This window comes from Chenopodium quinoa, unplaced genomic scaffold (assembly GCF_001683475.1).
Source record: "Chenopodium quinoa cultivar QQ74 unplaced genomic scaffold, ASM168347v1, whole genome shotgun sequence".
In the NCBI taxonomy this organism is placed as follows: Eukaryota; Viridiplantae; Streptophyta; class Magnoliopsida; order Caryophyllales; family Amaranthaceae; genus Chenopodium; species Chenopodium quinoa.
In genome coordinates, this window is record NW_018742204.1 from 4,663,457 (window position 1) to 4,690,358 (window position 26,902).

Consider the following 26,902-nt stretch of genomic DNA (forward strand, 5'->3'; position numbering starts at 1 on the left):
AATTCGAGCTATAACGAATAAGATATGAATAAGATATGAAACTCTATCCAAAACTGACACCATCCTACTATTTCGGCCATATATTTTTATCTACAAAATATTTTAATCTGATTCTAATTGGGTTGGAAAGTAGACTTCAAGAGATTTCCAACGACTTATCATATGCCTTATTTAGACTTCTGGATCAAAAGATATGATAAAAACAAAATCCGCAAAAACTGATGTCTATCTAGTTCTGTTTCGATTCGAATTCGGATTCTTTTCTTGTTCTTCGGCTCTCTTTTTTGTCTATAAATAGAGGCCATATCTCCCCTTTTTCAATCATCAACTCTCATCAAAAAATTCTTGATTCTCTATCTCTTTCTATCCTAGCCTTTTACAAACACAATTCCTCATACATTAGCACTAGGCATACCTGGCATTGTTCGAAGTTGCCTTCGCCCTAAACGTGAAAGGTTTTAATTTCTGAGGGTTTGGTCCCAAATCTCTATTTCAATTATTTAATTTAATTGTTTTTTTTATTATTTTCCTTGAAGTTACTACGTGTGTATTTTGTTATTAGAAAGAGGTACGAGGCATCCAAGTAAGTGTTTTAATGGTTTTATTGATATTATGATATAGAAATCATGCTTAGGTTGTTATTATGATTCCTAGCGTCATGTTAGGGTGTTTTGATCTTCCTAGTGTCATGTCTAGGGTAATTTTAATATCAAGTATGATTAAAACTATGATGCCTTTTATGTTCTTCCTAATATTTATTCTTGTTAGTATCATGTTAGGGCTACATATTTGATTTTTAATGTTTAGTGACATTCTAGGGTTTGTTATTAATCTTGTTAGTATCATGCCTAGGATCTTGCTATTATTATTATGCTTTAACATGATTATGTTAATTATGATTATAATTGTTATAATTTATGACCATGATTATTTTAATTATTATTATTATTATGATAATTGTTATTCTTATTTATTATGTTGCTTGATATTTATTGTTATTGCTTGATCACGTCTTTCATGTTTAAAGGGAATTGGTACTTGTAATCACTCTTAATAAGATAATTAATAATCTTGTTTAGGGTTAATTTGATTATAACTCAAGTGATCACCAATAATAGTTTTATTTTTACATTAATATTCAACCAACATAGATAAACAGGTTTAGGGTGAATCCTATTGATTGCATGTTAGTCAGAAAGCGCACATGAATATGATCAGAATAAAGTAGAGGCCTATTATTAGGGCAGGTTCAATCTCTTTTAGGTTGGATTTGTACCTTCATCCCCGAACACCAGTCATGGTTCCAGACCTATTGGAGTTGACGATCTCCTGGATCGTTAAGGGGTGTAACCTTCACCTCGTGAACGTTTACAAGTTCCTAAAACTTGTTGGCGACTCTTTTGCTCTAGCTTCCTTCCCTTTGGACGCCACCGTACTTAAGTGTATGATCACAGTGTGATTCAAGCTAGGGGTAATTCTTGAAATATTCCCTACAACACCCAAAGCTTGACCAATAGTTAAACATAGATCTTGACCTTAGGTTGCGAACTTTTTTTGCATCATCGTGACTAAGTGCTACATAGTTTATTTGGTGCTAACCTACATGTGTTTGTTCATTTTGTTTAACATATGACCGAGGGATTTTATTTCCACATAGTAATTAGTACGGACTAAAAAATTGATAAAAACCTGGAAATTACACAAAACTAGACCTGGAACTATGCATCGTGTCACGGCAGCTCTGCCACGCCACGGTGTGCAGTGCCGTGACATGGTGCTTTGTACCGTATGACGGTGCATTGTACCGTGTCACGGCAACCAGCACCGTGACATGGTGCCCAGGAGTTTGGTCCAGTCAGTCTTCTTTTGGTCTTTGTGCGTGCTTATGTGCTTCGTATGTCCGGTTTGATGTCATGGCTAGATGTACGGTCATAACACGTGTCCATATCCTCACTTAATCACTCACATGTTGTGTCAAGTTCACACACTTTTCCTTGAGTCGTGCACCATTTTATAATCGTACTTTAGGATGGTCTCGTGTCATTTTTTTTCGGAGTAAGTCAGAAGGTATCCTCCCATCCATACTTTTTTTTCTAAAAAAAAATTTCAAAGTTTTTTATTCTTGCCTTTTCTTTTCCGGATGGGTCAAGGTTAAGTCTAGTCATTAAAGGTGTGTTTGTTTAAATGTCACAGCACTTGATCAAGAAGCAAGGGTAGATTGTTACGGTTTGAGTCACTACCTCAACAACCTCTTATACCTAAGAGGCGTTCAAGAAAACTACCACAATCATCTCCAGTTTACTTTCGACTAATGGCTTCTAAGTAGGGGTGAGCATAACCGGGTACCCGGTTGGATTTTATGGAACCGGACCCGGACCTGGTTATAACCAGTTCCTGAAATTTGGAACTGGAATTGGAACCAGTTATACCGGGTCTAAAATTTCAGGAACTGGTCCCGGAACTGGTAGGTACTAGTTCCAAATCTGGGCACCCGGTTCTTTCCCTACTGCTATTTTTTTTAAAACCAAATTTTATTGTAAGTAGAAAATTAGGCAAGTTTAGAACAACTCTAACAAATCAGAATAATCTAGATCTAAACACTAAGCAAAATTCAAGTCTAGTAATTCATAATAAAGATCCAAAAATATATATAAAAAATATGTTTAACAAACACAACTTCTAAAGCAATTCACTTATCGACAATTATACAATTAGAATTTATAACTTTTTACTATAATATTCAAAAAACAAAAGAGGACACTAGAAGAATGGATAATTCATGTCGAGGATGATGACCAAGTGGACGAGGAGAGAGAAAGCCAGGAGATTGAAGAGAACGATCCATCAATTTGGATGATGAAGCTGAGAAAAAGTAAAAAAGGTAGAGAGATTGAAAGAGGAATTGGAGAAATGTTTGAAGGAGGCTGACAAAAAGGATACTCCACTACGTATGATACTAGGGTTTTGTAGGCTAATAGACAAATGGGCCTAATTTTCTCATGGGTTGTATACTAAGCTTACTTTAAAAATTCCAATACCGGGTACCCAGTGGTTACTGGGTCCAAAATTTTCAGACCCGGAACTGGAATTGGTTTTAACCGGGTCCAATTTTTTGGAACTGGACCTGGTCTCACCGGACTGGTTCCGAGTCTAGACCCGTCGGGTCCTAACCAGTTCCGGTTCCAAAATCGGGTACCCGAAATTTTTTATCACCCCTACTTCTAAGGAGGATATTGAGAACATTAACAGGTCCATCGAGAGATTGTCTACCATGATGCAAGCGTTCACTACTAGAGTCAACACAGTAGAGAAAGACAATAAAACAATGTCACTGTGGCGCAACCTGTCACCTTTTTGTCCATAAATCTCTGAAGAATTCACCTATGTGGAGCAACCTGTCACCTCTTTTTCCATAAGAGACAAGCTTCCTGAGAAGTTTTCCACTGCTGACATTCCCAAGTTCAAGCCTACTATTAATCCGATGTTCCATTTGAAGCCCTTTTCTGCAACCATGGCTCTTAAGGGATTAGATGTGACACTCTTCCCTACTGTGTTCCCTCTTTCCTTGGAGCATGCCAGTCAACAATGGTTCTACTCTCTAGAATCCAAGCATGTTGCAACTTGGGAGGACGACACTGAAAGCTTCATGAATCGTTACAAATGTAACATCCAAGCTAAGACTTTTGAACGCGAACTCTCCATTCTCAAAAAGAAGGAGAATGAAGGCTTCACTACTTATCTAAGAAGGTGGAGAGAAACAACTGCACTCTTGGTAGATCCTCCCAAGGACAAGGAGATGGTTTTCCTCTTTATTGTAAATCTGACTAATAAGTACAAACAACACTTGAAGTTTCTACATTTGAACACCTTTGAATCTGTGTACGATATTGGGATCACTATCGAGGATGAGTTGATGAAGACCGCTGGTAGCAAAAAAAAACAACACCAACACTTGGAAAAACAAGAAGAACGACACTCCTTCTTCTTCGTCTTTATAGGGAATATTTCAAGCCATCCCACACTTAGAGCCCCACTATGATCATACACTTAAGCATGGTGGCGTCCAAAGGGAAGGAAGCTAGAGTAAAAGAGTCGCCAAGAAGTTTTCGAAACTTGTAAACCGTTCACAGGGTGAAGGTTACACCCTTTAACGATCTGCTGAAGGATGTAGAGGAGGACGAACAACCAGAGCAGGTAATCCTTCGAACCTTCCTGTTTTGGTTGCGAATTAAAGGGCTCCCTTTTAATTGTCGAACGAATGAACATGTGAAAGCAATTACCAAGGGGATGGGTGAATTAATTGTGTTGGAAGACGATGTTTTGGAACTGGACCGATACAGGAGAGTCCGATTGCTAATGGATGTGACAAAACCATTGAGACGATTTCAAAAAATCATTGACAAAAACAAGAAGGAGGTGACTATTGAATTTGCATATGAACGGTTACCGTTCTTCTGCTTTGCTTGTGGCATAATGGGACACACTAAGAAGGATTGTTCCAATGTGACTAAAGATGATAAGGAAAAAGGCTTAGGGTGGGGTACCTGGCTCAAAGCCTCACCATGAAAAGGGCGTTCAAAAGAATTGGAGGAAGCTAGTGACATCCCTAGTTGTAAAAAGGCTCTGTTTGTAAGTAGGACGAATGAAAATTATCAGAATTCCGAGAAGGAGAGGAATGCAAATAGTGAGCAGAGTGAAGGTTTACTTCTTGATAATGTGGGGCATAATGATGTAATAGGGGTGGAGAGTGGGCTGAAAATGAATGCAGAGATAGAGTGCTCTCTGTTTGACAAAAATGTGAGTAATGTGACCACTTTTGTGTTGGGACCAAAAGACACTGGAGAGAGTAATAAATTGGGCAAAAAAGTGAGGAGGGTGGATAAGAAGAAAGCACTGGAAAAAGATGGTGAGGAAGGGCCCTACTAAAACTTAAAAGATCCTTTGCTGCTAGTAGTATGGAAGCAAATCAAGGTGGAGGTGAAAGTAAGAAATTAAACTTCTTAGATTCTTCGGATTACATTATGTCGGCGGAGGTTGGCGAGGACCAACCCCGCCACTCATCGTGAGTATGCTATGCTAGAACTGTCGAGGGATGGTAACCCTAAGACAGTTCGACGACTTCCAAAATGGAGTTTGAAAAATACCCCTGATCTAATGTTTATCTCTGAAACAAAGATCAGTAAAGAGGTAGTGGAGCAAGTCAAAGGTACTATCGATTTTACGAATGCTTTTGGAGTAGCGAGTAAAGGAAAAGCGGAGATATTGTGCCTTTTTTGGAGTGAGGAGGTTACTAATTTCTCAACCGGTATGAAGTAGCATTCGGGCAAAAAATTAATTTTGAAAAATTGGAAGTTTTGTTTAGCAAAGGAGTGAGCGCCGAGAAAAGGCATGAGTTGATGGGAGTATTGAATATGCGTCAAGTCTAAAGGCATGGTAAATATTTTAGGATTCCAACAGTTGTAGGACGATCAAAGAGGGCCACTTTTAATGCTTTTACAGATAGGACCTAGAAGAAATTACAGGGATGGAAGGAGAAATTGTTGTCTAGAGCCGGTAAGGAAATCCTCCTCAAAGCGGTAATTAAAGCAATACCAACATATTTGATGGGGGTTTATGAGCTTCCTAGTTCGGTTTTAAAGAGTATTAGGGCTGCAATGGCAAAGTTTTTTTGGGGTCAAAAAATCAGAGAAGGAAGATTCATTGGAAATCTTGGGATTTTATGTGCACCCCGAAATGCTTAGGTGGAATGGGATTCAAGGATCTAGAAGTTTTCAGTGAGGCGCTGAAAGGAATGATGTCCTTCGAACAAGTGTATTATTCTGATAGTGGGTTCAGAATTATTAGAAAGCTAATATATTCAGTAAGGTCAAGTGATCGGAATGCCTAGGTGGAGGCCACTTCCGATCAGTAATATTAATGTATAATTAATATTATAGCTTAATCTTGACTGAACCCTTCAGGTCACACCCAAGCAATTAACGAACCGACTCGACGAATTAATTCGGAAGAAATTAATGAGTCGCCCGAGTATTAAATATTTAGACGCCGGAAATTCGAGCTTAGAGCGTCGAAACCGAGCGTCGGAAGTCGAGTTAAAAATAGTAAATGACGAGACGCGCAAATAATAATAAATTGAAAATGTTTCCTAAAATACCCCTAGCATCAGAATGTCCCAAGCATTCGAGTGCTAGGGGCATAACGCGCAAGCATGGTGGTTAGCATGCGCACCAAGCCGAGCCAAGGCTGGCTGGTACGTGCTAGCGCACCATTTCTAGCAACCGCGACATCCAAAGGGCAGCAAGTTGCTAGCAGCCCGCACTTGGAATGCGCGCCATGCTAGCAGCAGCCCGCACTTGGAGTACGTAGCATGCTAGCCGCAAGCAGCAACCCGCATCTCCAAGTGCGAGGCTGGGCCATGGCTGGGCATGGCACGGGCTAGCTAGGGTCGTGGATATGGGAAGCATGTGACTATGTGAGGGGTGAGCGACATGTGGCACAAGGAGAGAAAGGAGTGGGGAGCAAGTTTGGTCCCCCCCCTCTCCAAGTGGTCCTCACTTCCCTTTGCATGTATTAATGACACTTGTGGATTTATTATTAGTTTGCTTATTTATTTTATTTTAGCTTTAAAATAAATTGTGGAATTTCATAGTGCCACATTGATGGGATAGAAATACCCACTCTCACCATTCCCTATAAATACCCAACTTGGGTTTTTGGGAATGGTGCTTGAGTAGGAGTTCAATAGAGCATTGCATTTGCAAAAACTCTTAAACTCGTATAATACTCGGGTTTTGGTCGGACCTCGCTAACCTCGAGGTAACGGACCTAAAAGTCGGTAGTCGTTTTTGCGGGTGGATCTCCGTCGGAGGCTCTCGTGTTTTCGGGGCTAAGCTTTCAAGTAAGAGCCCAATCGGTCGGGCGAAGCATGCGACAAAGGTATATTTCCTATTTTTCCCTTTTGTGTTTATTTTATACATTAGTGATATTATTTATTGCGAGCATGATCCTTGGCTCGGGTCTTATCCGCGGTGAGTAGAACTCACCAAACCCCAACAGGTGCTACTCGCAAAACAAGCATGGAGACTTGTGCATTTTGAAAACTCACTGCTAGTAAAGTATTAAAGGCAAAGTACTACCCAAATGATACTTTCCTGGATTCCTACCTGGGATATGGGGGAAGTTATTCGTGGAGGAGTATATGGAGTACAAAAGCACTGTTGAAGGAAGGAATTTTGTGGCGCATTGGCAATGGTTCGAAGGTTAACATTTGGAGGGACCCCTGGCTTGCTGATAGCGAGGGTCGGTTTGTTACTAGCCCGGAAGTTGATGGCTTAACTCAGGTATGTGATCTTATTGACCTGGAAATTATGGAGTGGAATGTTGATACTATTACTGCTAATTTCAATGAAAGATACCAACGTTGCATTCTTGCCATCCTCTTGAGTTTGAGAGCTCCGAGTGATACCCTGACTTGGGCCTTTTCAAATGACGGACTATACTCGGCAAAGACCACATATACGCTAGGTAAGGGCTGTAACTTGGATGATTTTCACCGAGCTTGGATTGAAATTTGGAGCTTGGAAACCTCGCCAAAAGTGAGGCACAGTGCTAGAGGATCTCTTGTCTATTAGCTGCAATTTTAATTCTGTTTTGTGGTCTCATGAAAAAAGAGATGGGAATAATCACTAGTGCAAAACTAACCTCAAGTAACACCTAAAATGTGTTATATAAAGTGATAAAAGTGTTATTATAGACAATAGGTAACACTTTATTGGGTGATACTTCCGCCCATGTTATGTAAGGTCTTATGTAACACTTTGGGTAACATATGGTAACACTTTTAAAAGTATTACTATAAACCCTCTTATGTAACACTTTTTATATTATTAGTATCATTTTTAAAGTGTTACTTTTTATTTCTTATGTAACACTTACTTATCTTTAGTAACATTTTTCAATCATTTAGTATCAATTTATCCAATATTATATATCACTTTTTCGAACGAATGTAACACTTTGCTGATTATTTAGTAACATTTTTTAATTATCTTTTGACATATAATAACACTTTATTTGAAATTATGTATCACTTTTTACAAACTAATACAACACCTTATTAATTAATTAGTAACATTTTACTCCCTCCGTTTCATATTACTCACAACAATTACTAAATATGGGTGTTTTACATTGCTCGCAACAAGTTTTTTTTTTCCTTTTTTAGTAAGTTTTTAAGGGTGATTTTACAAAATTACCCTTACTTTTGTTTTTAAACACCTTAGTTAAACTATTGTTTTTATCTCATTAAATTAAACTCTACATTTAATCATTTCCACCCAAATCATTCCCCTCCCAACTAAATTCACCACCACTACCATCACCACTACTACCACCATCACCACCACCACCATACCCAGAAGTTCTCTCTTTCTTCGCCAATCTACCCTGAATTCAACCGAAACACCTCGCCGGAAATCACGCCGCTGTCGGTTGCCCTCGCTTGTGGGTTTTGAGTTCGAAATCTGGGTTTTGGGTTCGAAATCTGGGTATGTGTGGTGGTGGTGGGTTCAAAATTTAAGTTCGTGGGTGGGGTTCGAAATTTGGGTTTGTGGGTGGTGATGGGTTATGGATTCCTTGTTGGTGGCGGATTCGTGGGTGTGATGGGTTGTGGATTCGTGAAGATGATGGGTTGTGGATTCGTGGTGGCGGATTTCGGATTATGAGTTTAGCTAGGGTTCGTCGGTTGTAATGGGTGGTGGTGGGTTGTAGTGGGTTCGATGTTCGATGGATTTGTGGGTGGTGGCGGATTCGTGGGTTGAGTTCAGGGTTGTGGGTGGTGGTGGATTGTAGTGGGTTCGGTGTTTGCTGGTTTCCTAGTGGTGGGTACAGTGGTTTCGTGGTGCTAAATGGTGGTGTTGGGTGGTTTCGGGTGTGCTCGGTGGTGGACTGGTGGTGGTAGGTGTTAGTGGTAGGTGTTAGTGGTGGACTGGTGGTGGTAGGTGTTGGTGGTGGTGCTAGCTGTTGGTGGTGAACTGGTGGTGGTAGGTGTTGGTGGTGGTAGGTAGACTGTTGGTGGTGGTGCTAGGTGTTGGTTTTGGGTTGGATTAGTACTTAAGTGTATCCCTAATTTTTCAATAATCAAGCTTAAGAACTTTTGCCTAGGAGTCCGCAACTCCCTAGTTTGTTGCGAGTAACCTGAGACGGAGGGAGTATTATTATTATTTACAACAAATACTAATATTACTATGATTCCTTAAAAAATGCAACTTTTTCTATTAACAACTTGTATACACAAAGTATATAAAACTCATATTTTTCATTAATAACTTGTAAAATTACACGTAGTATATTTATAAACTCATATTTTTCATTAATAATTCTAAATTTACACTTCCAAAAAAAAAAAACTAAAATATAAAATAAAATTCAAAACAACAAGAGTGGCAACTCCAGCAGAGCAGTAGCAGTAGCAACATTCCAGTAAGCATCGCAACATAGCAACATAGCAGCAGTGTAAAACAGCGGAAGCAGCACTACATCATGGCATACAAAGCAGCAGTAGCAATGGTCGCAATAGCATGCCAGCAGAGCAGTAGCAGCAACATCTAGAGAAGCAGCGTCCAACAACATGCCCACACACAGCCAGCAAAAAAAAAGAATTAATTAATTAAGCATATAAAATATGAGCAAACTGATCCATGAATCCATCCAATGAGAGGGTTGTAATTATCATACCCAACATGTCAAATTTAATCTACCTTCAGGCAGAGCAGATTGCTTAAATTAATTTGAGCATCAAGTTACCTGAACAAAATGCATAATAATCAAACTTAGAATATACTTCAAGAATTACAGTGGCATGAAGCTGTGAAACTATATATTTCCATGATTGGGACATTGCAATATAGTTAAATTGATATGCCAATACAAAACTTCAAAATTTTTACACAACAGCTATGATACTCTGAATATTGCATCCAAACTAGCAGTCAATCCAACATATAAATAATATACTCCATAACATCCCCGGTACAATACTTTCCCATAACCAATATTATATAGCTCTTGAGCCACATATTCAACTTAAACTAGTAATTGATCCCTTGCCAGATAGAATAACAATAACATTTTAAACACCTCCTAAATATCACTGTACAGTTTTATTTATATATTTAAAAAATAATAATATCCAGCCTAATTCACAATAGGGTATATGGTAGAATTATCATGTAAGCTAATAGAATTTGTATCTAAGATAACATATAACAGGGAAGTTTTTCAAACCAAACTTTCCTACCCAATTCCCAAGGCAACTCATGAGCAATTCCATGATCCACCTGATTACTCACACAGTCACACCTAAACAAAACCCATGAAACCTTATTGAAATCGTTTGCAAGCTGAAAAATATCTTCCAAAATTATACAACATTTTACTCCTGACTTCTTACTCCCAACAAATAAATATCAATTCCAATGCAATTATTTTATGTATTATTTGCTTCTATAAAAACATACAAAGCCAAGGAATATTTCTAATTAGAAAATGAACATAGGGAATTTGAAAATGAAATAAAGATTAATTGAAAAGATTTTTTATTTTTTATTTTTTTTTTTTTTTTTTTTTTTTTTTTTTTTTACGAAAATCCCAAAAGCAAACTGCAAATCAAGTACTTTGTATAATCCCATATCATTCTTTCTGTTCTCATATGAGAATTGGAAAACCAACCCATAACTAACCCACCCTGCAAATCGAGAGCGAACCTTAGAGTCATAATACAATAAAAAAATTGTATGTAATAATTAACATAAATGTATAAAAAAAAATGTAAAAAGAATGAAAATATAAGTCAAATAGTACATAGCTTACTAGTATAAATATATTATTTCACCAACTCACCATCATTGAAGCAAGGTTGGATTACAAACATAGCTTATCAGAGTACTACGATGGCATATAAGAAGGTAACTTGATGATTTTTATTAGTACAACACTTAGCTTCATAAAGTATATTTTTAAATACAATGATACCGCATCTTATACAAGGAGACAAATCACAAGCATGAATTGAAAAGTCCATGTAATTCTAGAAATTAAAGCATTATATTGTTATAATTGGAAATTAAACACAAGCCTTTACCTCTAAGTATTTTACTTTTATATTAAATAGATATACTATTAGCCCTTTGATTCCATGTTATATATAGTTTTTCATACAAGTCAACAAAAATTGCAGAAGAGACAATACTTACCTTCCACCATGTTCATCAACTTATTATGCATACGAGTTAGAAACCAAAAAAAACAAAATGCAGACAATTTTTTTGATCATTGATTTTAAGTTGATTGATATCTTTATTGGCTTATGTTATAGCCTTAATTATTTTAATGACTTTTAATTTAGTTTCATTCTAAGACTCCTTTACAAATGTGGGTTCTTAATGGCTGCACCACTAACTTGGGAATCCCTCATTTCTTTCCAAGCACTCCAATATCTGATTGCAGCATTGCATAGTTCAACTAAAATTAACATTTCAAAAGATGATTGCCATACAGATATTTAAATGGTTTAGCTTCTTTACATCTTAATCTATCTGAACAACCTCTTTGTGAATAACAAAAAAAAAAAAAAAAAAAAAAAAAAAAAAAAAAAAAAAAAAAAAAAAAAAAAAAAACAGAGAAGAGTAAGATGCACTAATGTCCATATTACCTGACTATTATAAGATGAGCTTGGATTTAAGTTAAAGCAGTGGTCGACACTACCTTCCATTGTCTATCCTTCCAAGCCCCACTTCATTTCAATGCCTCCTCATGTTCTTGTACCTCACTTATATTAGTATTGAAATATCAATAATCAATCAAAAACAATAAAATAAAATATAAGCTATTAACAATTTGAACAATTTTATTATTGCACCTAATTAAAGTAGAAATCAAAATTTTTACACATAAAACCCTGATTAAAGATACATAAATCAGTTAATGCACTATGTTAAGCAACAAAATAAAGCCTACATTCATTTGTTGAACAATATTTGTCTAGTACAACACCAATTGTCCCACCTAATGAAACATTGATATTCCCATATTAATTGTTCAAAACCTTATCAAAAACCAATAATTAAACATAGTATCCTAAACATATTTTATTAGTCAAAAGCTAACAATTTCATTATAAAACACAACAATGGGAATTCCTATTTGCCAATTAAGAGCAATCAATTCATAGATTAAAAAAAATTGGCCACCTATTCCTTAATTTCAATCGTAACCTATAATAATACATTAATCTCAAATTTTTTAAGGTATCCAAAAATCATTTAATTAATAGAATTGATGAACGAGATTAAGAGAGTAGAAACAAACTTGGTTAAAGATGGAATGATGGGAAAGCTGGTAATCTTAGTAAAAGTGATGTAAAGGCCAGCAGAATAGCAGATGAAGCCATTCATGCGTCTGCAAAGTTTAAAGCCAGCCTATGCCCTTATTCTCTCTCTTCACCAAAATTATCTCCTTTGGTTTTCTTCTAGATGCGATGTTGCTGGTGTCTTTGTTGTGCTACTGCCACTTTATCATCTTTCGGCTCTCTCTTCTCGCAAAAATTAACCACCAAATTTTCCTATGTCCTTAATCAATTCATGATTGATGCTGCTCTTTGTTGATGTAGGTGTTGCCTTGATTTATCAATCATCTTCTTCAAAATCTCACCTATCAGCATAGTTTCTATTGAATATTTATCTAGGGTTTCCCAACAAAAAGCCCCTTTCGTCACTCAACCCGTGTACTCGTGGGGTAACCGCCTTCGTTGGCTAGTGGGTGGCCTGTGAGAGAACTTCGTTGTCCATTGGGTGGGCGTCTGTGTCGGCGTGGGGTGGGCGTCGGTGTCGGCGTGGGGTGGTTGGTGAGGCGGTGACTGAGAAACTGAGTTTTTAAGAGAGGGAAAATTAAGATCAGGGAATTGTGAAAGAGTAATATTAAGAAGGAAAGAGGGAAGTCATTAAAATTTTTTGGGTTTTTCTAAACTATACCCTTAAGGTATTCGAGTTTTTAAGGTGTATCCATACTTTTTCAAGTTTTTAAGTTGTGCCCTTCAATTCCTTATCAATACTAAAATGTACCCTTATTAGTTGTTTAAAAGTTATTTGAGAGTGATTTCATGGCTTCAGTTTTCATTATTAGTGTTTCGGGGGTTTTTGTCCCTCGGGAGAGTTACAACACTGAAACTGGATTCAACTGAGGATGCCTGTACCTGCAAAGCAAACGGACCGCCGGATGGTCGGTGGTCCACCTCCGAAGATTAAGTCAGTAAACGTTCGGAGATAAAACGTGTGGAAGTAAAGTTATCTGCTGATTCCAAGCTCAGGTAAAGTGTTGTGTGTTCCTTGAAAACGACAGCTCTGTGGTAAGTGACGTATTGTCTCGTATTGCGTGTGCAAAATTCTCTCCCCGTCATAAATGACATAATGTCCCTATTTATAGGGTCCTTTTGAAAAGTGTGCCTTCCTAGGATCTGGTGACCTAGGAATTAGGTCACGCCGTTTTGCGGTGCCTCGGGATTTGGGCCTTAGAAGGCCGTCATCCCAGGGCCAATGCCTGAGTGACACGTGTCACTGTGCCCAATGGATTTTGAAGCACTTTTTGTGTGACACGTGTCGCCACCTGAATGGTCCCTGCTTGACCTTCAGTCCACGTAGGACGGAGAAGAGTCCACCCTCCACGTGTCATCATTCCATAGGTCCAAATGGCACCTATATGGAGGACACGTGGCACTTTCTGATTGGGCTACCTGGCCGGGTATAAAATACCCAAATCATTTGCCCCTCACAAGGGTCACGTGCATTGCACGTGACTCCTGTGACAGGTGTCAGAATCTGAGTGGTCAGATTCGAAAATTTACTGGAGGGAAAAAATTAGGGTTTTACCCTCCTATAAATAGTGAGGTTTGACCCCCCTTATTGGATTCACACCTTGGCGAATCTCTGGAGAATCTTGGACTTTTTAACTTAAAGAATCTCAAAATTCCCTAAGCGTTTTTCAAGCATCCGACACTCGGCTACCAGTTCGACTGTTCTTTAGTCAACCAGGCGTCTTTCTCCCTTCTTCTAAAGGTAACGCCTGTATTTTCTTTTTACTCTTCATTTTTTCTTTGTTTTCGAAAAAATGGCTCCCCAATTGCATGCGGCACGGCGTAGGATAGTGATCAGCCGGTCACCAGGGACGGCTGAATCTAGAACTAGCAGTGCCGAATGCTTGGCCAAAGACCCTGCTTTGCGAACTTCTCCGAATCCGACCGTTTCCGTGTCTGTGCAGGACACTATGGCCAGAATCAAAAGAACAGCAAGGCAGTGTGGCTCCGATGAAGTTTTCTACCATTCGGATGGGTCGACTGTTTTTTCAGACGACTCAATAAGAGTGCCTCGAAGTGAGCTGTCGGAACACCCTGACAGCCTTTCCTATCTTCCTCCTACCCCCACTTATTACCATTCGCCCACATATAGTGGAACTCCCAGTGATGGAATCCTGGGGGAGGCGGATGAAGAATATTAACCCGAGCCTTCTGGACAGGCACCGGAAGAGAGTCTAGGGGAGGACCCCGCTGGCACCAGTCGGCGGTCCCCTAGCTCTGATGAGAGCTCTGATGACGAGTCGGCCTCGTTATCTTCTTCAGAGAATGCCTCCGTAACCTCAGAGGAGGCTAGATCAAACATAGATTCTGCCAGAGAGTCCCTGGCAGTGGATAGGGGGGAAAGCTGGGCCGAGCCGAGTGCTTCCAGGCGCTTAGAGAGAGCCCCCTACTATCAGCATGTTCCTCCAGGCAGGCGGAGCGCCATGGCATCCGACCTTGCCAATTTAAGGCGCAAGGTCATCCTAGGCTATGGCTACACTTTGCCGGTCCCTAACGAGGGCGACACCATAACCTGGTCGAGCCTGACCAGCTATCAAGACAAAGCATTCGGCTGCTATGAAGCGGCCTTCCAGGCTGGCCTCCGCTTCCCTCTCCATCCGGCCGTGGAGAGGATTTTGGACGGATACCAATTGGGTATCTGGCAACTTGTACCCAACTCCTGGATCAATATTCTGGGGTACGTTGCCGCCTGTGAGATGCTGCAGGTGGAGGCGAGCTTTGAAGCGTTCGCCCACATGCACTATCTGAGCAGGGCGCCTGCTAGGGGCGGTGAAGGCTGGTACACCTTGACCACTTGCAAGGGGTACATGATGGTTGTTGGCAAAGAGAACAAGTGGAAAGACTGGAGGACTAAGTTTTACATAGTCAAGTCTGCCGACAGCCGTCTGAACCAAAAGTATAACAGGTGGAATAAGGATCCACCTCTCCTAGCAGACAGGAGCGCATTGCCGCCTATTCCCAGGCGGGCAAAGGAGGAGATCATGGACGCGGGGTTGTTTACCGTGTCCGTGTGGACGAATGATGAGGGGGACAAGGAGGTCACCCCTCAATGCTATATCCCTTTGTACAAGTGGTTTGAAGAAGGGACATTCTTATCCGCCTGTGGGCTAAGTTCTGAGATGCCGAGAGGTAGTCGGCCATCTATTTTTTATGCAATTTACTTCTGCTTTTAAGTACTTGTTTAATGATGCTAATCACTTGTTCATTTTTGCAGACAAAGCAATGGAAAAGCTCTCGGCCACAAGGAAGCCGGCTGTATCTGCTGCTCGATACAGGTCGAATGTCTTAAACAGGGCAGAAGTAACCACTCACACCAAAGTGGACGAGCAGAAAACTGGCGGGACCTCCAAGGTAGAAAATTGTTATACATTCATTTCTAACCAATATTAAATTTGCCCGAATGATTTCTAACTTGCGTTTATCTTGTGTTGATGTAGGGTGCGCCTTCCAAATCTCCTTCAAAACCATCCGACCCTAAAATCCAAAAGACTAGGGCGGGTGATGTGAGCGCATCCGGCAAGGGCGGCCGGAAGCACGTTGCTCATAAGCCCAAGAAGGGCCCAGACGCCTCTTCTCTCGAAGCTGAAAAGGAGATCAGCAAACCGGATGCCCAGAGGGCATCGAACGGTGGCTTCAAGCAACCCACCACTGCTGTCGGCTCAGCAGGAGAGAAGAGGAGCCTAGGGAGAGAGGAGGAACAGAAGGACGACGGTAAAACCCATTCGCCTCTATTGTTCTTCCATTTAGATGTACTTTAAGTTATTTTTCTAACTTTCTTTCCTTCTCAGTTCCTGTGCAGAGGCCGACTGTAGTCCAGATGGCCAAGTCCATGCTGAGGGCGGTTGATCCTGACGACAAGGCGTCTGTTAGAGGAGTCGACACCTTTGACTTGGATGGCATCTTGAGGAACCTCTGCGAGGTATGAGTCTTAGCTCAAATTTTTTTTTCGCCTGGTTTTAACCATTCGGCTCTTTTGCAGGCCATGCTACGCGTCCAAGGGCTCAGGCAACCCCTCAAGGAGAAATCCAAAGAGGTAACAGTCGCTAAAGCTCGGGCCGAGTCCGCCTTGGATCGAGCTCAATTTGATATTGCTCAGAATGAGTATCTGACGCTTGATATGATGTATTCGCAGGCGGAAGCCAATATGCAGGTGAAGAAGGACCTGGACTCGGCCCGCCTGCGCATCACTTCCCTTAAGAAAGAGATTACAACTCTTAAGGAGAAGCTCGAGCCTCTTCAAGATGCCAAAGAAGAGGCCGAGAGAGCCAAGAAGAAGGTGGGCCGCCTGGAGCAGCGCCTTAGCAACCAGGAGCATCAGCTGAAGTCCAAGTTTGAGTCCGTGGCTGATCAAGAGAGAGAGACTCTTGTTAAGAAAATGATGAGCGATTATGAAGCCATCATGCGGGAAACTTGGGCGGCTGTACAGCCGGACTCGGACTATCAGATTTGGAAATCCAAATTTGACGAAGCCAGCAAAGCATTCGACGCTCGCCTTATTGAAGAGGCTGAGAATGCTGAGGCCGAGGAAATTTCTGGGTCCGACTCTTCTGGGGAGTCGTCCTCTGGTGGCGAGGAGGAGGATCAGGCGGAGGAGCCAGAGAAAAAGGAGGAAGAGCAGCCGAAGGACGACAAGTCGGCTGCCACTGAAGAGGCTCTCCCCTGATCACTTAAGCTTTTATGCTTTTCTGCGGCCGAATGGCCATGTACTTTTCTTTTCTGGCCTGTGTGCCGAGTATTTGTATCTTTACCGGCCGAGGGGTCGGGTAATTTGACAATCTTTCTGGCTTTGCTAGATAACAATCTTAACCAATCGTCAGGTGACGATTGGTCGTTTTTTTAATTTAATTCATTCGGCCATTTGGCTGACGTTATCCATATTGTTGTTGTCCTTTGCATATTGAATTTTTCATGGCATGTTTTTGGCTAAGTATTATAACCTGTATACCATGCGAATGTTCTTGCCCCTGGACGGATGTCGAGTGGTTTCGGTTTATTGGATTGATTGACTTAGAAATTTTTGATACTTAGAAGAGTATGCATGGTTTCTAAGTCAATCAATCACTATGGTGATTGCCCCAAACCACGCGGCAGACGTCCATCCAAAATTGGCAAACATAAGTGTTCATTCGGCCATTGGCTCGAACTAACTCAAATTTCCAACTTAGCTAATTTGCTAAGGGTAAACCTCCGCTTGTTCTGCCCCTGATAAGTGTCATTTATGTCGCTATTTTTAGGAGTTTTCTAGTTAGTTTTTCATAGTTTTTCTATCTTTTTACTTGGTTTTAATAACGTTTTACTACATTTGTCATGTTTATGTGTGAAATGTCGTTATTGCTCAATTTTGGCTTTTCTTGCATATTTTGGTGGCTTATGACATTAGATTAAACTTTATTGGTTTACTCTTATGTTTAGGAACACTTGGATAAGTTCATTGCTCAAGATTGAAGAAATATAAAGCATAAAAGAACAAGTAATGAAGAAATGTGCACTTGATTTGCAAAGATCATACTTCAAACGCCTATATCTTTTGATCTACAAAACATTTTGGGGCGATTCCAATCGGATATGAAAGCTTATCTTGAGAGCTTTCCAACGACAGGTCATATGCTCAATTCCGATGTAAAACGTGGGAGATATGATCATTTGAAGCTGAGCAGTTTGCCCAGTCCGCAGCCAGGAGCGCCCGCTCCTCAAGGCCGCACGCCTGCTCCTCACAGGGTGTGCAATTTTGAAGTTTGGCAGAAGGTTTGGAGCGCCCGCTCCTGAGGGGTGCACGCCCGCTCCTCTACGCGCTGCTCGACTTTTTGCGGAGCTTCCTAGGCAATTTAGTAAGGGCTATAAATAGATTTTTTGCTCATTTTAGAAGAGAGAATTCATATTTTCAGTAGTTTTAGGTTTTTAGAGAGAGAAACTCTCAAATTTTGGAGAGAGAAAGTGAGAGAAACAATGGTTTTCATGGATTTTGGATAATCAAAGGAGGAATTTGATGATTTGAAGATCTCCATTTTATATCAATGAGCATTTCTTACTCTCTTCTCTCTTTATGCTTTATTAATTGCTTTGTTAATCATGTTTGAGTAGATTTCCTTCTACTAGGTGTTGAGTGAAGCTTTGTTATGGTTAATTGAGTTATTTGAGATAAATTTGATGATAATTGTGTGATTAAATTGATTGAATTGATGATGGCATGTTGTTTGTTTTAGATTGGATTGATCTCCCAAGATAGCAAACTTAATTGCATGTTAGTTCTAGTTTGACAAGGGATTGTGAATTAGAATTTATATATTTGATTGCATTTTGGGTAAATTTCTTCTATGCACCTAGTCAATGAGGGATCTAGGCTAGGAATTTGAGAGATTGCTCTTGATGGTAATTAATTCCCATTTTAATTCTTTCTTTGCATGATTGATTATCAAATCGATTCCCATTAACTTGTTAATTGTTCAAAGTGGATCTTTGCCCCTAGTAGACTTTGTAATATCTTGATCTTTATATGTGTGTTAGTGTAGTTGTAGTGTCCACTATCCATAAACCGACTTCGGCGTAGCTTAAGCATTAGATCGAGAACAATCCAACATTACCGTTCCTTGTGGTTCGACTCCGAACTTACCACTAGACTTGTTTAGGGGTTAGTTTAGGATTATAATAAATTTTGTTTGGCCGTGAGGAGGTTAGTCAACGACATAATTTCCCCGCGCTCAGCCCCATAAGCAAAAACAAGCGCCTCCGGCCATAGGCCTCTTTGAGATAAAATGCTAAGTTTGTAGCTTAACCAATTTTCTTTAAAAATAATTGTCCGCCTGTCTTGCCCCATAAGCAAGGATCAGGCGTCATCCGGCCAATAGCCTCAATAAGTGCTAAGTAGTCAACTTAACTTGTATATTAATCAAATATTCCGCCTGTTTTGCCCCTAAGCAATAACAGGCGCATCCGGCTTTATGCCTCACTTAGCCTCTACTCATGAAACAGTGACAACTGCGTTAAATAGAAAATTCAGGTCTTTTAGATTTCACTTTCGATTAAAACAAACGACTGCGAATGCTGCCTTAGCATTCGGTAGGGCCGCTTGATATATTCGTAGAGCAATGTGCCACCCAACTGGGAGATGCTTCTCCTCGACAAATTCGCCCAAATGGACGTCGCCGGTTATCTGACTCATGTTAGAGCAGACGGTCATACTTATGTTGGAGCAGACTGTGACCATTCGGTCTCTTTTTGTTTATTAACATCCGGCCATGGGCCTCATCATGGTTTTATCTAGCCTTAGGCCTCTTAAATGATTAAGTAAATATTCGTCAAGTGTTGGTGTAAACTTGATGAATTTAGTAGGAACGACTGTTCTAAAACAATCGGCTCCTTCAGAGGGTTTGGGGCGTCTGCTGTTGGGACAGACGCTTTCCAAACATATTGGCCGTCTGTATTTGGTACAGGCGACACTTAAAAAACTTAAATAAAAAGATAAGTTGGGAAATGAAGGCATATTCTCATTAACAATACGTGAGATTTACAAAATTGAGGTCTTTACATTCGTACTTAGAAGTAGTACTTTTTCAAGTTGTCTACATTCCAAGTTCTGGGCAGCTGCCTGCCGTCTGGTTCTTCCAGGTGGTAGGTGTCGTCTCTTACCTCCTCATAAATTCGGTAGGGGCCTTCCCAATTTGGGGTTAGCTTTCCCTGTTCATTCGCCCTACCGACTGCCTCCATTTTCCGTAGCACAAAGTCCCCCACTTTGAGAGGACGCTTGTGTACTCTTTTGTTGTAAGCCCGAGTCATTCTCAGACGGTATATCTTATGACGCAAGGCAGCATTGCCCCTGCGCTCTAGAAGTGAGTCCAATGCTAGGCGCATGGCCTCCCAATTTGCCTCTTCAACATACAACATGATTCGAAGGGTCGGCTCATAGTGCTCAATGGGCAGAACAGCTGCACCATACACCAATAGGAATGGGGTTTCTCCCGTTGCCCCTTTAGAAGTTGTTCTGATGGACCAAAAGACGTGTGGTAATTCATCCGCCCAAAGGCCACCAGCCCGCTCAATTTTCTTTTTAATCCCGTATGAGATTAACTTGTTGAAGGCTTCGACCTGGCCGTTTGCTTGCGGCCGGCCGACTGATGCGAAGAAGCTTGAGACCCCCTGGTCTCCCAGCCAAGTCTTGAGTTGAGGCGTCTCAAATTGATGGACCATTGCAAAATTCTCTCCCCGTCATAAATGACATAATGTCCCTATTTATAGGGTCCTTTTGAAAAGTGTGCCTTCCTAGGATCTGGTGACCTAGGAATTAGGTCACGCCGTTTTGCGGTGCCTCGGGATTTGGGCCTTAGAAGGCCGCCATCCCAGGGCCAATGCCTGAGTGACACGTGTCACTGTGCCCAATGGATTTTGAATCACTTTTTGTGTGACACGTGTCGCCACCTGAATGGTCCCTGCTGGACCTTCAGTCCACGTAGGACGGAGAAGAGTCCACCCTCCACGTGTCATCATTCCATAGGTCCAAATGGCACCTATATGGAGGACACGTGGCACTTTCTGATTGGGCCACCTGGCCGGGTATAAAATACCCAAATCAATTAGGGTTGCGGTGGTTAAGATTTCTTTCTCCTACCATTTCCTTACCTTTTATCATCTTTCTATTAAATGGGGGTTACTAAATGCCACAATAGAATTACTTATGTTGCGGTATTGAATGACGCATCTGCCCTTACTTGTTTTTTTTGGCAAATTTGTTATTTGTTTAAGCCCATAAATTTACTAATTTTCGTTGTCAAAAAAAATATTACTAATTTTTTAATCAATAAATTTTACTAATTAAATTAAGTGTATTTTGTTATTTTTAATAATTATTAAAAGTTAATTAGTATAAATTAAACGGTTTACTTAAAAAAAAAAATTTAAATGGTACCCGGTCGCATGCTATATGCGATTACACCGCGGTATAGTCGCATGTAACATGCGACTATACCGTGGTGTAGTCGCATATAGCATGCGACCGGGTACAACGGAAATTAAAAAAAAGTCCGACATATACTTGACTCGACGACGTCGAAGGTTTTTTGTCCCCACCAAGTGCCTCCGATATGAACGCAGACAATCGTCGACTCATTTTATTGGACGGAAAGTACAATGTTAGTGGTCAACCATTGTGGGATCGGTCAAGTTTGTTGTTAAGGTGGAGTCGTGGTAGTGGACAGTCAAGGTGGGTGGTGGTATGGGTGGTGGAGCTGATAGTCAATGTGGAGCTAAGGCTTGAGTATGGTCAAGGTAGGACAAAGTTAGTAGTTAGTAATGGTTGGATTGTTATGTTATTTTCAAAATAATAAGGGGTATAAAAGTCTTTTAATACTATAACTTGAGTAATTTCATTGTGGCAAATAGCAATTCACTAAATTTATAGTTAACTTTAGGTGACGTGGAAGTCCCAAGGAGGGGCACAACTACTAAGTATGGGTACACCTTAGAAACTCGAATACCTTAGGAGTATAGCTCAGAAAAACCAAAATTTTTTGTTTTTATTTTTTTTCAAACATATTCTACTAATATGAAAGTGTTACAACTTACAAGTAAGTGCTACATAAAATCAAAGTGTTACAACTAGTGCTGTCAAATTTCAAACCGAAACCGTTTAACTGTCCGAAACCAACCGATCCAAATGAGAACCGAACCAATTAAAACCCGATTTTTTTGAAACCGAAAACCGACCCGAACCGTATTTTAGTAAACCCGAAACCGAATCGACCCGAATAATGTTAAACCGTATAAGAACTGAACCCGTTAAAAAACCGAACCGAATATAAACCGAACTGAAAGAAAACCGAATCGAAAAAGAACCAAACCGTATCTAACCCGAAACCGGTTCCAACCCGAAACCGTTTAAACTGGAAAAAAAAACCGCTTACACCGAACCGTTAGCAAACTGCTACCCGTTTGCATCGAACCATTTAAAAACCGAACTGATTGTAAATCGAACTAGTTATAAACCAAACCGTTTATGAACCAAACCGCTTCTAAATCGAACCGTTTACAAACTTTTTTATATAATTAAATGGAATTTTTTTTTTTGACGGGGATATAATTAAATGGATTAAATATTAGAAATCTTAGAATATTTTTTTTTAAAATAGCAAGGAAAATCATTCATTAAGATCTTAAGGATAATCAGTGTTCACAAACAAGAGCAAAACAAGCAGGCTCAGGCCCTGCCTCAAACTATTAGCAACACTACTGCCTCTAGTCATGTACACATTTGAGGTGATGAAACCAAATGAACAAAAAGCTTGTAATATTAAGTACCAAGTCTTGGCTGAAGGCGTAATAAATAAAATTAATTCACAGAGACTATTAAGCATATGATTACATTGATTCTGTGAGTAATAATGAAATAAAGATGGGAGTGTGCTAGTGACATGAATATACTATTAGGCTATGTTTTGATTCCGATTCAACTATTATTTAGTAAACTTGAAATGGAACCGATATGAATAATGTTAAAGTGGTTAAACAATCGAAGAACCGAACCAGTTATAAACTGAACCGGAAAAGAACCGAACTAGTTAAAAACTGAACCGAAAAAGAACCGAACCAGTTATAAACTGAACCAAAAAAGAACTGAACTATTTCTAACCCGAAACCGTTTCCAACCCGAAACTGTTTGAACCGGGATAAAAACTGTTTACACCGCACCGTTAACAAACCGCAACCCGCCTGCACCGAACCGTTTACTACCCGGACTATTTACAACCCGAACCAAATTAAAACCGCTTAAGAATAAACCGAAACCAAATTAAACCGATAACTATTTAAACCGAACCAAAACCGACCCGTGAGACAATTAAACCGATTCCAAACCGACCCGATTAAATACCGAACCAATTTCAAACCGAACCGAAACCGAATTGTCAAACCGTTTTGACAGTGCTAGTTACAACTAAATGCTACCTAATATAAAAGTGTTACAACTAAGTGTTATATAAAACTGAAGTGTTACACGAGTGTTACCTATATATCAAATAACTTTATAATTTTGAAAGTGTTACAATTTGGTGTTACCTAATGTCACTTTTGTACTAGTGAATGTTGCCCATTATCTTGCTAAGATTGTTCCTAATGGTGTCGAACAATTTTAGGTGGATCATTTCCCTAGGGAGGTATCCCCGTATGTACTCTCGGACACTTTGTCCCTATTAATAATATTGTTCGACGGTTTGTCTAAAAAAAATGTAGGATTGTATATCTGAGAGACGGAGATTTGGTGGGTCTTAGGTGGGGATTAGGCGGGTCTTTGGTGGGGATTAGGTGGGGATGGATATACAAGTGGGGGGGTGTACTGTGGTGAGGATGGTTTTGGAGTTGTACCCCACAGAGCGGGGATGAGGATGGACATTGAACCCGCCGCGGGGATGGGGATGGGGATGGGGATGGGGTTGAGGATGAGGATGAAAATGTTAGGTGGGGATGGGGATGGGGATGGAAAGGACAACATCCGCCTTGCCCCGCGTTGCCCCGCCTTCCCCATTGAAATCTCTAGAGCCATGGTTAGGTTGCAAGCTCATTACATCATGTTGTGACTAGTTAACTAATCGTGCATCTATTACTTGTGGTCTTACTTATGCATAGCTTGTTTGTGATAAACTATTCCTTTGTGTTGACTAGTCTTTGTAAATTAAGTCTTAAAATACTAACCAAGGAACTGTTTCTCTTATTTAACCCTCTTATTTTTGTTGATTCAAATCACAGTTCTTTTCTTTTATTTTGAGTCAACCCGGATCTTTTATTCCCGTATCCTACATAAGTGTCAACTTGTTTTTGTCATATATTGAGTTCTAGAAAGAGTTATGCGTCGTTCCACCTATGGGTCTGTAGCCTAAAGTGTTATATTTCATTCGACGTTGGTTCTATCCCAATCAGAGTCACAGATAAAGAGTTATGATCAAAATACTACAGCCTGTCCAGTTTAGGAGTTCTTTTTTAGCGTCCAACCTTTTTTATTTCTTTTCGTGTCAAGTCTAATTTTCATAATTAATCGGTTTAATGAATAAACGAGGTATTCTTTGGTCTTATATGAGTCTAACCACATGTCTAGTCACATGGTCATTACACAAGTCTTGAACATATCAATTTCACTCACGAGACAATGCACACACTTTGTATATATCTTTCACCATTACCATGTCTTAGGTCCATGCATGAGTGACCTTTCCGTCATTTGAGTTTAGGGTCCATTTTTTTCCCAAATTTTTTCCACACCTTTCCACAAATACACTCTTTTCCTTTGCATCATTACACACCTCACACATTCCGTCTTATAACACTCCATTTCCACATTCACACCTTCATCTTACATGCTTCCTCCATACACATCATTCACCTCATACACTATGATCTTTCCCCATCTATGCATGTTGAATTGAGTTCGAGTCGTGTGATTGACAAGAACGCCAAGTAAAAACAAGCATAAAGCATGAGGCAAACTTAAATAACAAGATTTCAAGAGTTTTTTTTTTTTTTTTTTTTTTAATTTTTGATTTCCCTTCCCCAATAAGTCTAGCATAGACACCTTTCATCTTTTACTTAGATTTATTTCATAAGTTTGTTTTTTTTACCCTTTCCATTTTAATAAAATGAGCATTTATGTCTTTGCATATGACCATTGCACGCATTGCATTAAAAGAATAATAAAAAAAATAAAAAATTCACGCTAACCTAAGCATAAGGTATACCAATTATTTGAGGCACCCCTTGTAGCCACGTCATATCAACTTTACCCCTTTGAAGTACACAATCCTTTCTTTATAAACCACTTTGAGCCTCTCTTGACAATTAGCCTTTATTTTTTCAACCTACATCTACCTAACCTTGCGATGGGATGGTGTGCAACTTATACAATTACAAAAGCTTGAGTGTTTTTTGAAAGTTCAAATAGAAATAAAAGTGTACAAAAGGGCAAGTGTTCCAATGTCGTTGATATGAACACGTCTCGGATTGCGTCTTATCGAGTGCTGGGCACCATGCCTGAGAAACATGAATGCTAAGTGAGTGATAGACCTCATGATTGGGATTGCCCACACTTATTCAAAGAAGATTCAACTTAAATACAAATCTCAAAAAGAAAAAAAAACAAGAAAAATGAATTCAATAATAAGAAACCTCGAGCATACAAATACCAAAATTCAAATGCAAGATTGTACACCTTGGGGGCTTATTTTTGGTCTTGAGCCTTAATCCCTTCTCCTATAAACTTTAGCCTAACCCTGTTACAACCCCTAAAAGACCTTCTTGAGTTATGTCTTTTGATTCCAGTTCCGGCAAGCTTTCTCCTCTTTAAAGCAAGGGTATTGGTCGGGGTTCCTCGGGGTTTAATACCTTCTTCTCCGGCGGCCGCTTCTTTAGTCGTAGAGCGTTTTTTTCATGGGTGGCAGGGAGATTTCGAAGAACTTGATTAGTTGCAAGTCCTTACCGCCAAGAAGGAAGAACGGTTTTACAGAACCGTTTGTTTAGGGACATTGCACTCGTATTAGGGGTCTCGGGCTAGCGCTAATGCTAACGCTATGTCGGGGGACCTCCGGAAAAAAGGTAATCGCGACAGGTGTTTGGTAAAGTTAGGATTAGGGTTTCATAGATCTGTTGCATTTTGCTTCGAATCTCTGTTTTGGTTCTGATTTGGTTGGTTTGTATGTTGTCTTCTTGGCTTTGCTTGTTAGTTTGGTTTTCTTTAGTTTTTATTTTGGTTTTAAGTTTGCTAATATGTATGGTTGATGGCTTCCTTACTTTTTGAGTTCCTTGCTGAGATGGTGTTCTTCGATGCTTTTGTTGTTGTTTTGGGTTAGCCTGTGTTTAGTCTTGTGGCTTTACATGACGCTTAGAGGGCTGAGGGGGGTGTATTAATCCTCTCTTTCGATGGCTTGGTTTTTAGGTTTGGGTAGTGTTGGGACGAATGGTCCTTGTTTGCCCGATCCACTTTGATTCTTAAGGTTGGTCTTGGCTTGTATTTTTTATTTTGTTACTTCTTTTGATCTGTCCGGTCATCGGAGTATTGGTAGTTTATCACTTGGTAATCTTCGTTTCAGCTTAGCAATGGATTTTCAATCCGTTGCTTTGAAAAACCATTATCTTAACCCTGCTCTCTAACATGGGGGCCCTTTTAAGTTCATTTTAAGGGTTTTTAGTATGGTAATGATATATTCCTTTGAGAAGAGGCCAAAGATACCCACATTTAAGGGTATCGAGTCACTTGTAAAAGTGACTCAAATTGTGTTGTTAAGCCATGGTCGCCTTGCTTTCCTTCCCTTTTTTACCTACTGTACAAGGCTGTATATGTCTTGTTGAGCTCAAGTTTATGTATACCAACAGTAGTGTATGTTCCGCTCTTACGTTCTACCCCCAATCTCGACAAAATTGGGATTACACAACCAATAAGGTCAAATGTGGTTTCTCCATCAACATGTTCGAGGGCAATCACTTGGATTTCCAAGTCAACATTTACTAACGAGGAAGTTGTGTTTT

At 39.9% G+C, this 26,902-nt stretch overlaps 1 protein-coding gene and 1 long non-coding RNA gene across 2 annotated transcripts; one reads left to right on the forward strand and one right to left on the reverse strand.

The window, feature by feature from the left end:
• Positions 1-4,287: 4,287 nt before the first annotated feature.
• Positions 4,288-4,926, forward strand: LOC110694309. Its single transcript, XM_021871750.1, has 2 exons — positions 4,288-4,535; positions 4,638-4,926. The coding sequence occupies exons 1-2, from the start codon at positions 4,288-4,290 to the stop codon at positions 4,924-4,926; spliced, it is 537 nt and encodes a 178-aa protein (XP_021727442.1).
• Positions 4,927-9,297: 4,371 nt separating this feature from the next.
• Positions 9,298-13,139, reverse strand: LOC110704161. Its single transcript, XR_002507872.1, has 4 exons — positions 12,367-13,139; positions 11,711-11,827; positions 9,736-9,804; positions 9,298-9,605 (listed from the first exon to the last, which is right to left on the reverse strand). It is a non-coding gene; the product is annotated as an uncharacterized LOC110704161 (long non-coding RNA).
• Positions 13,140-26,902: the final 13,763 nt, after the last annotated feature.

Coding starts and splice junctions, on each gene's coding strand:
- LOC110694309 (XM_021871750.1), top strand. CDS start 4,288: ATGGGTGAATTAATTGTGTTGGAAGACGATGTTTTGGAACTGGACCGA. Junction 4,536..4,637: donor GATAAGGAAAAAGGCTTAGG/GTGGGGTACCTG, acceptor GTTTGTAAGTAG/GACGAATGAAAATTATCAGA.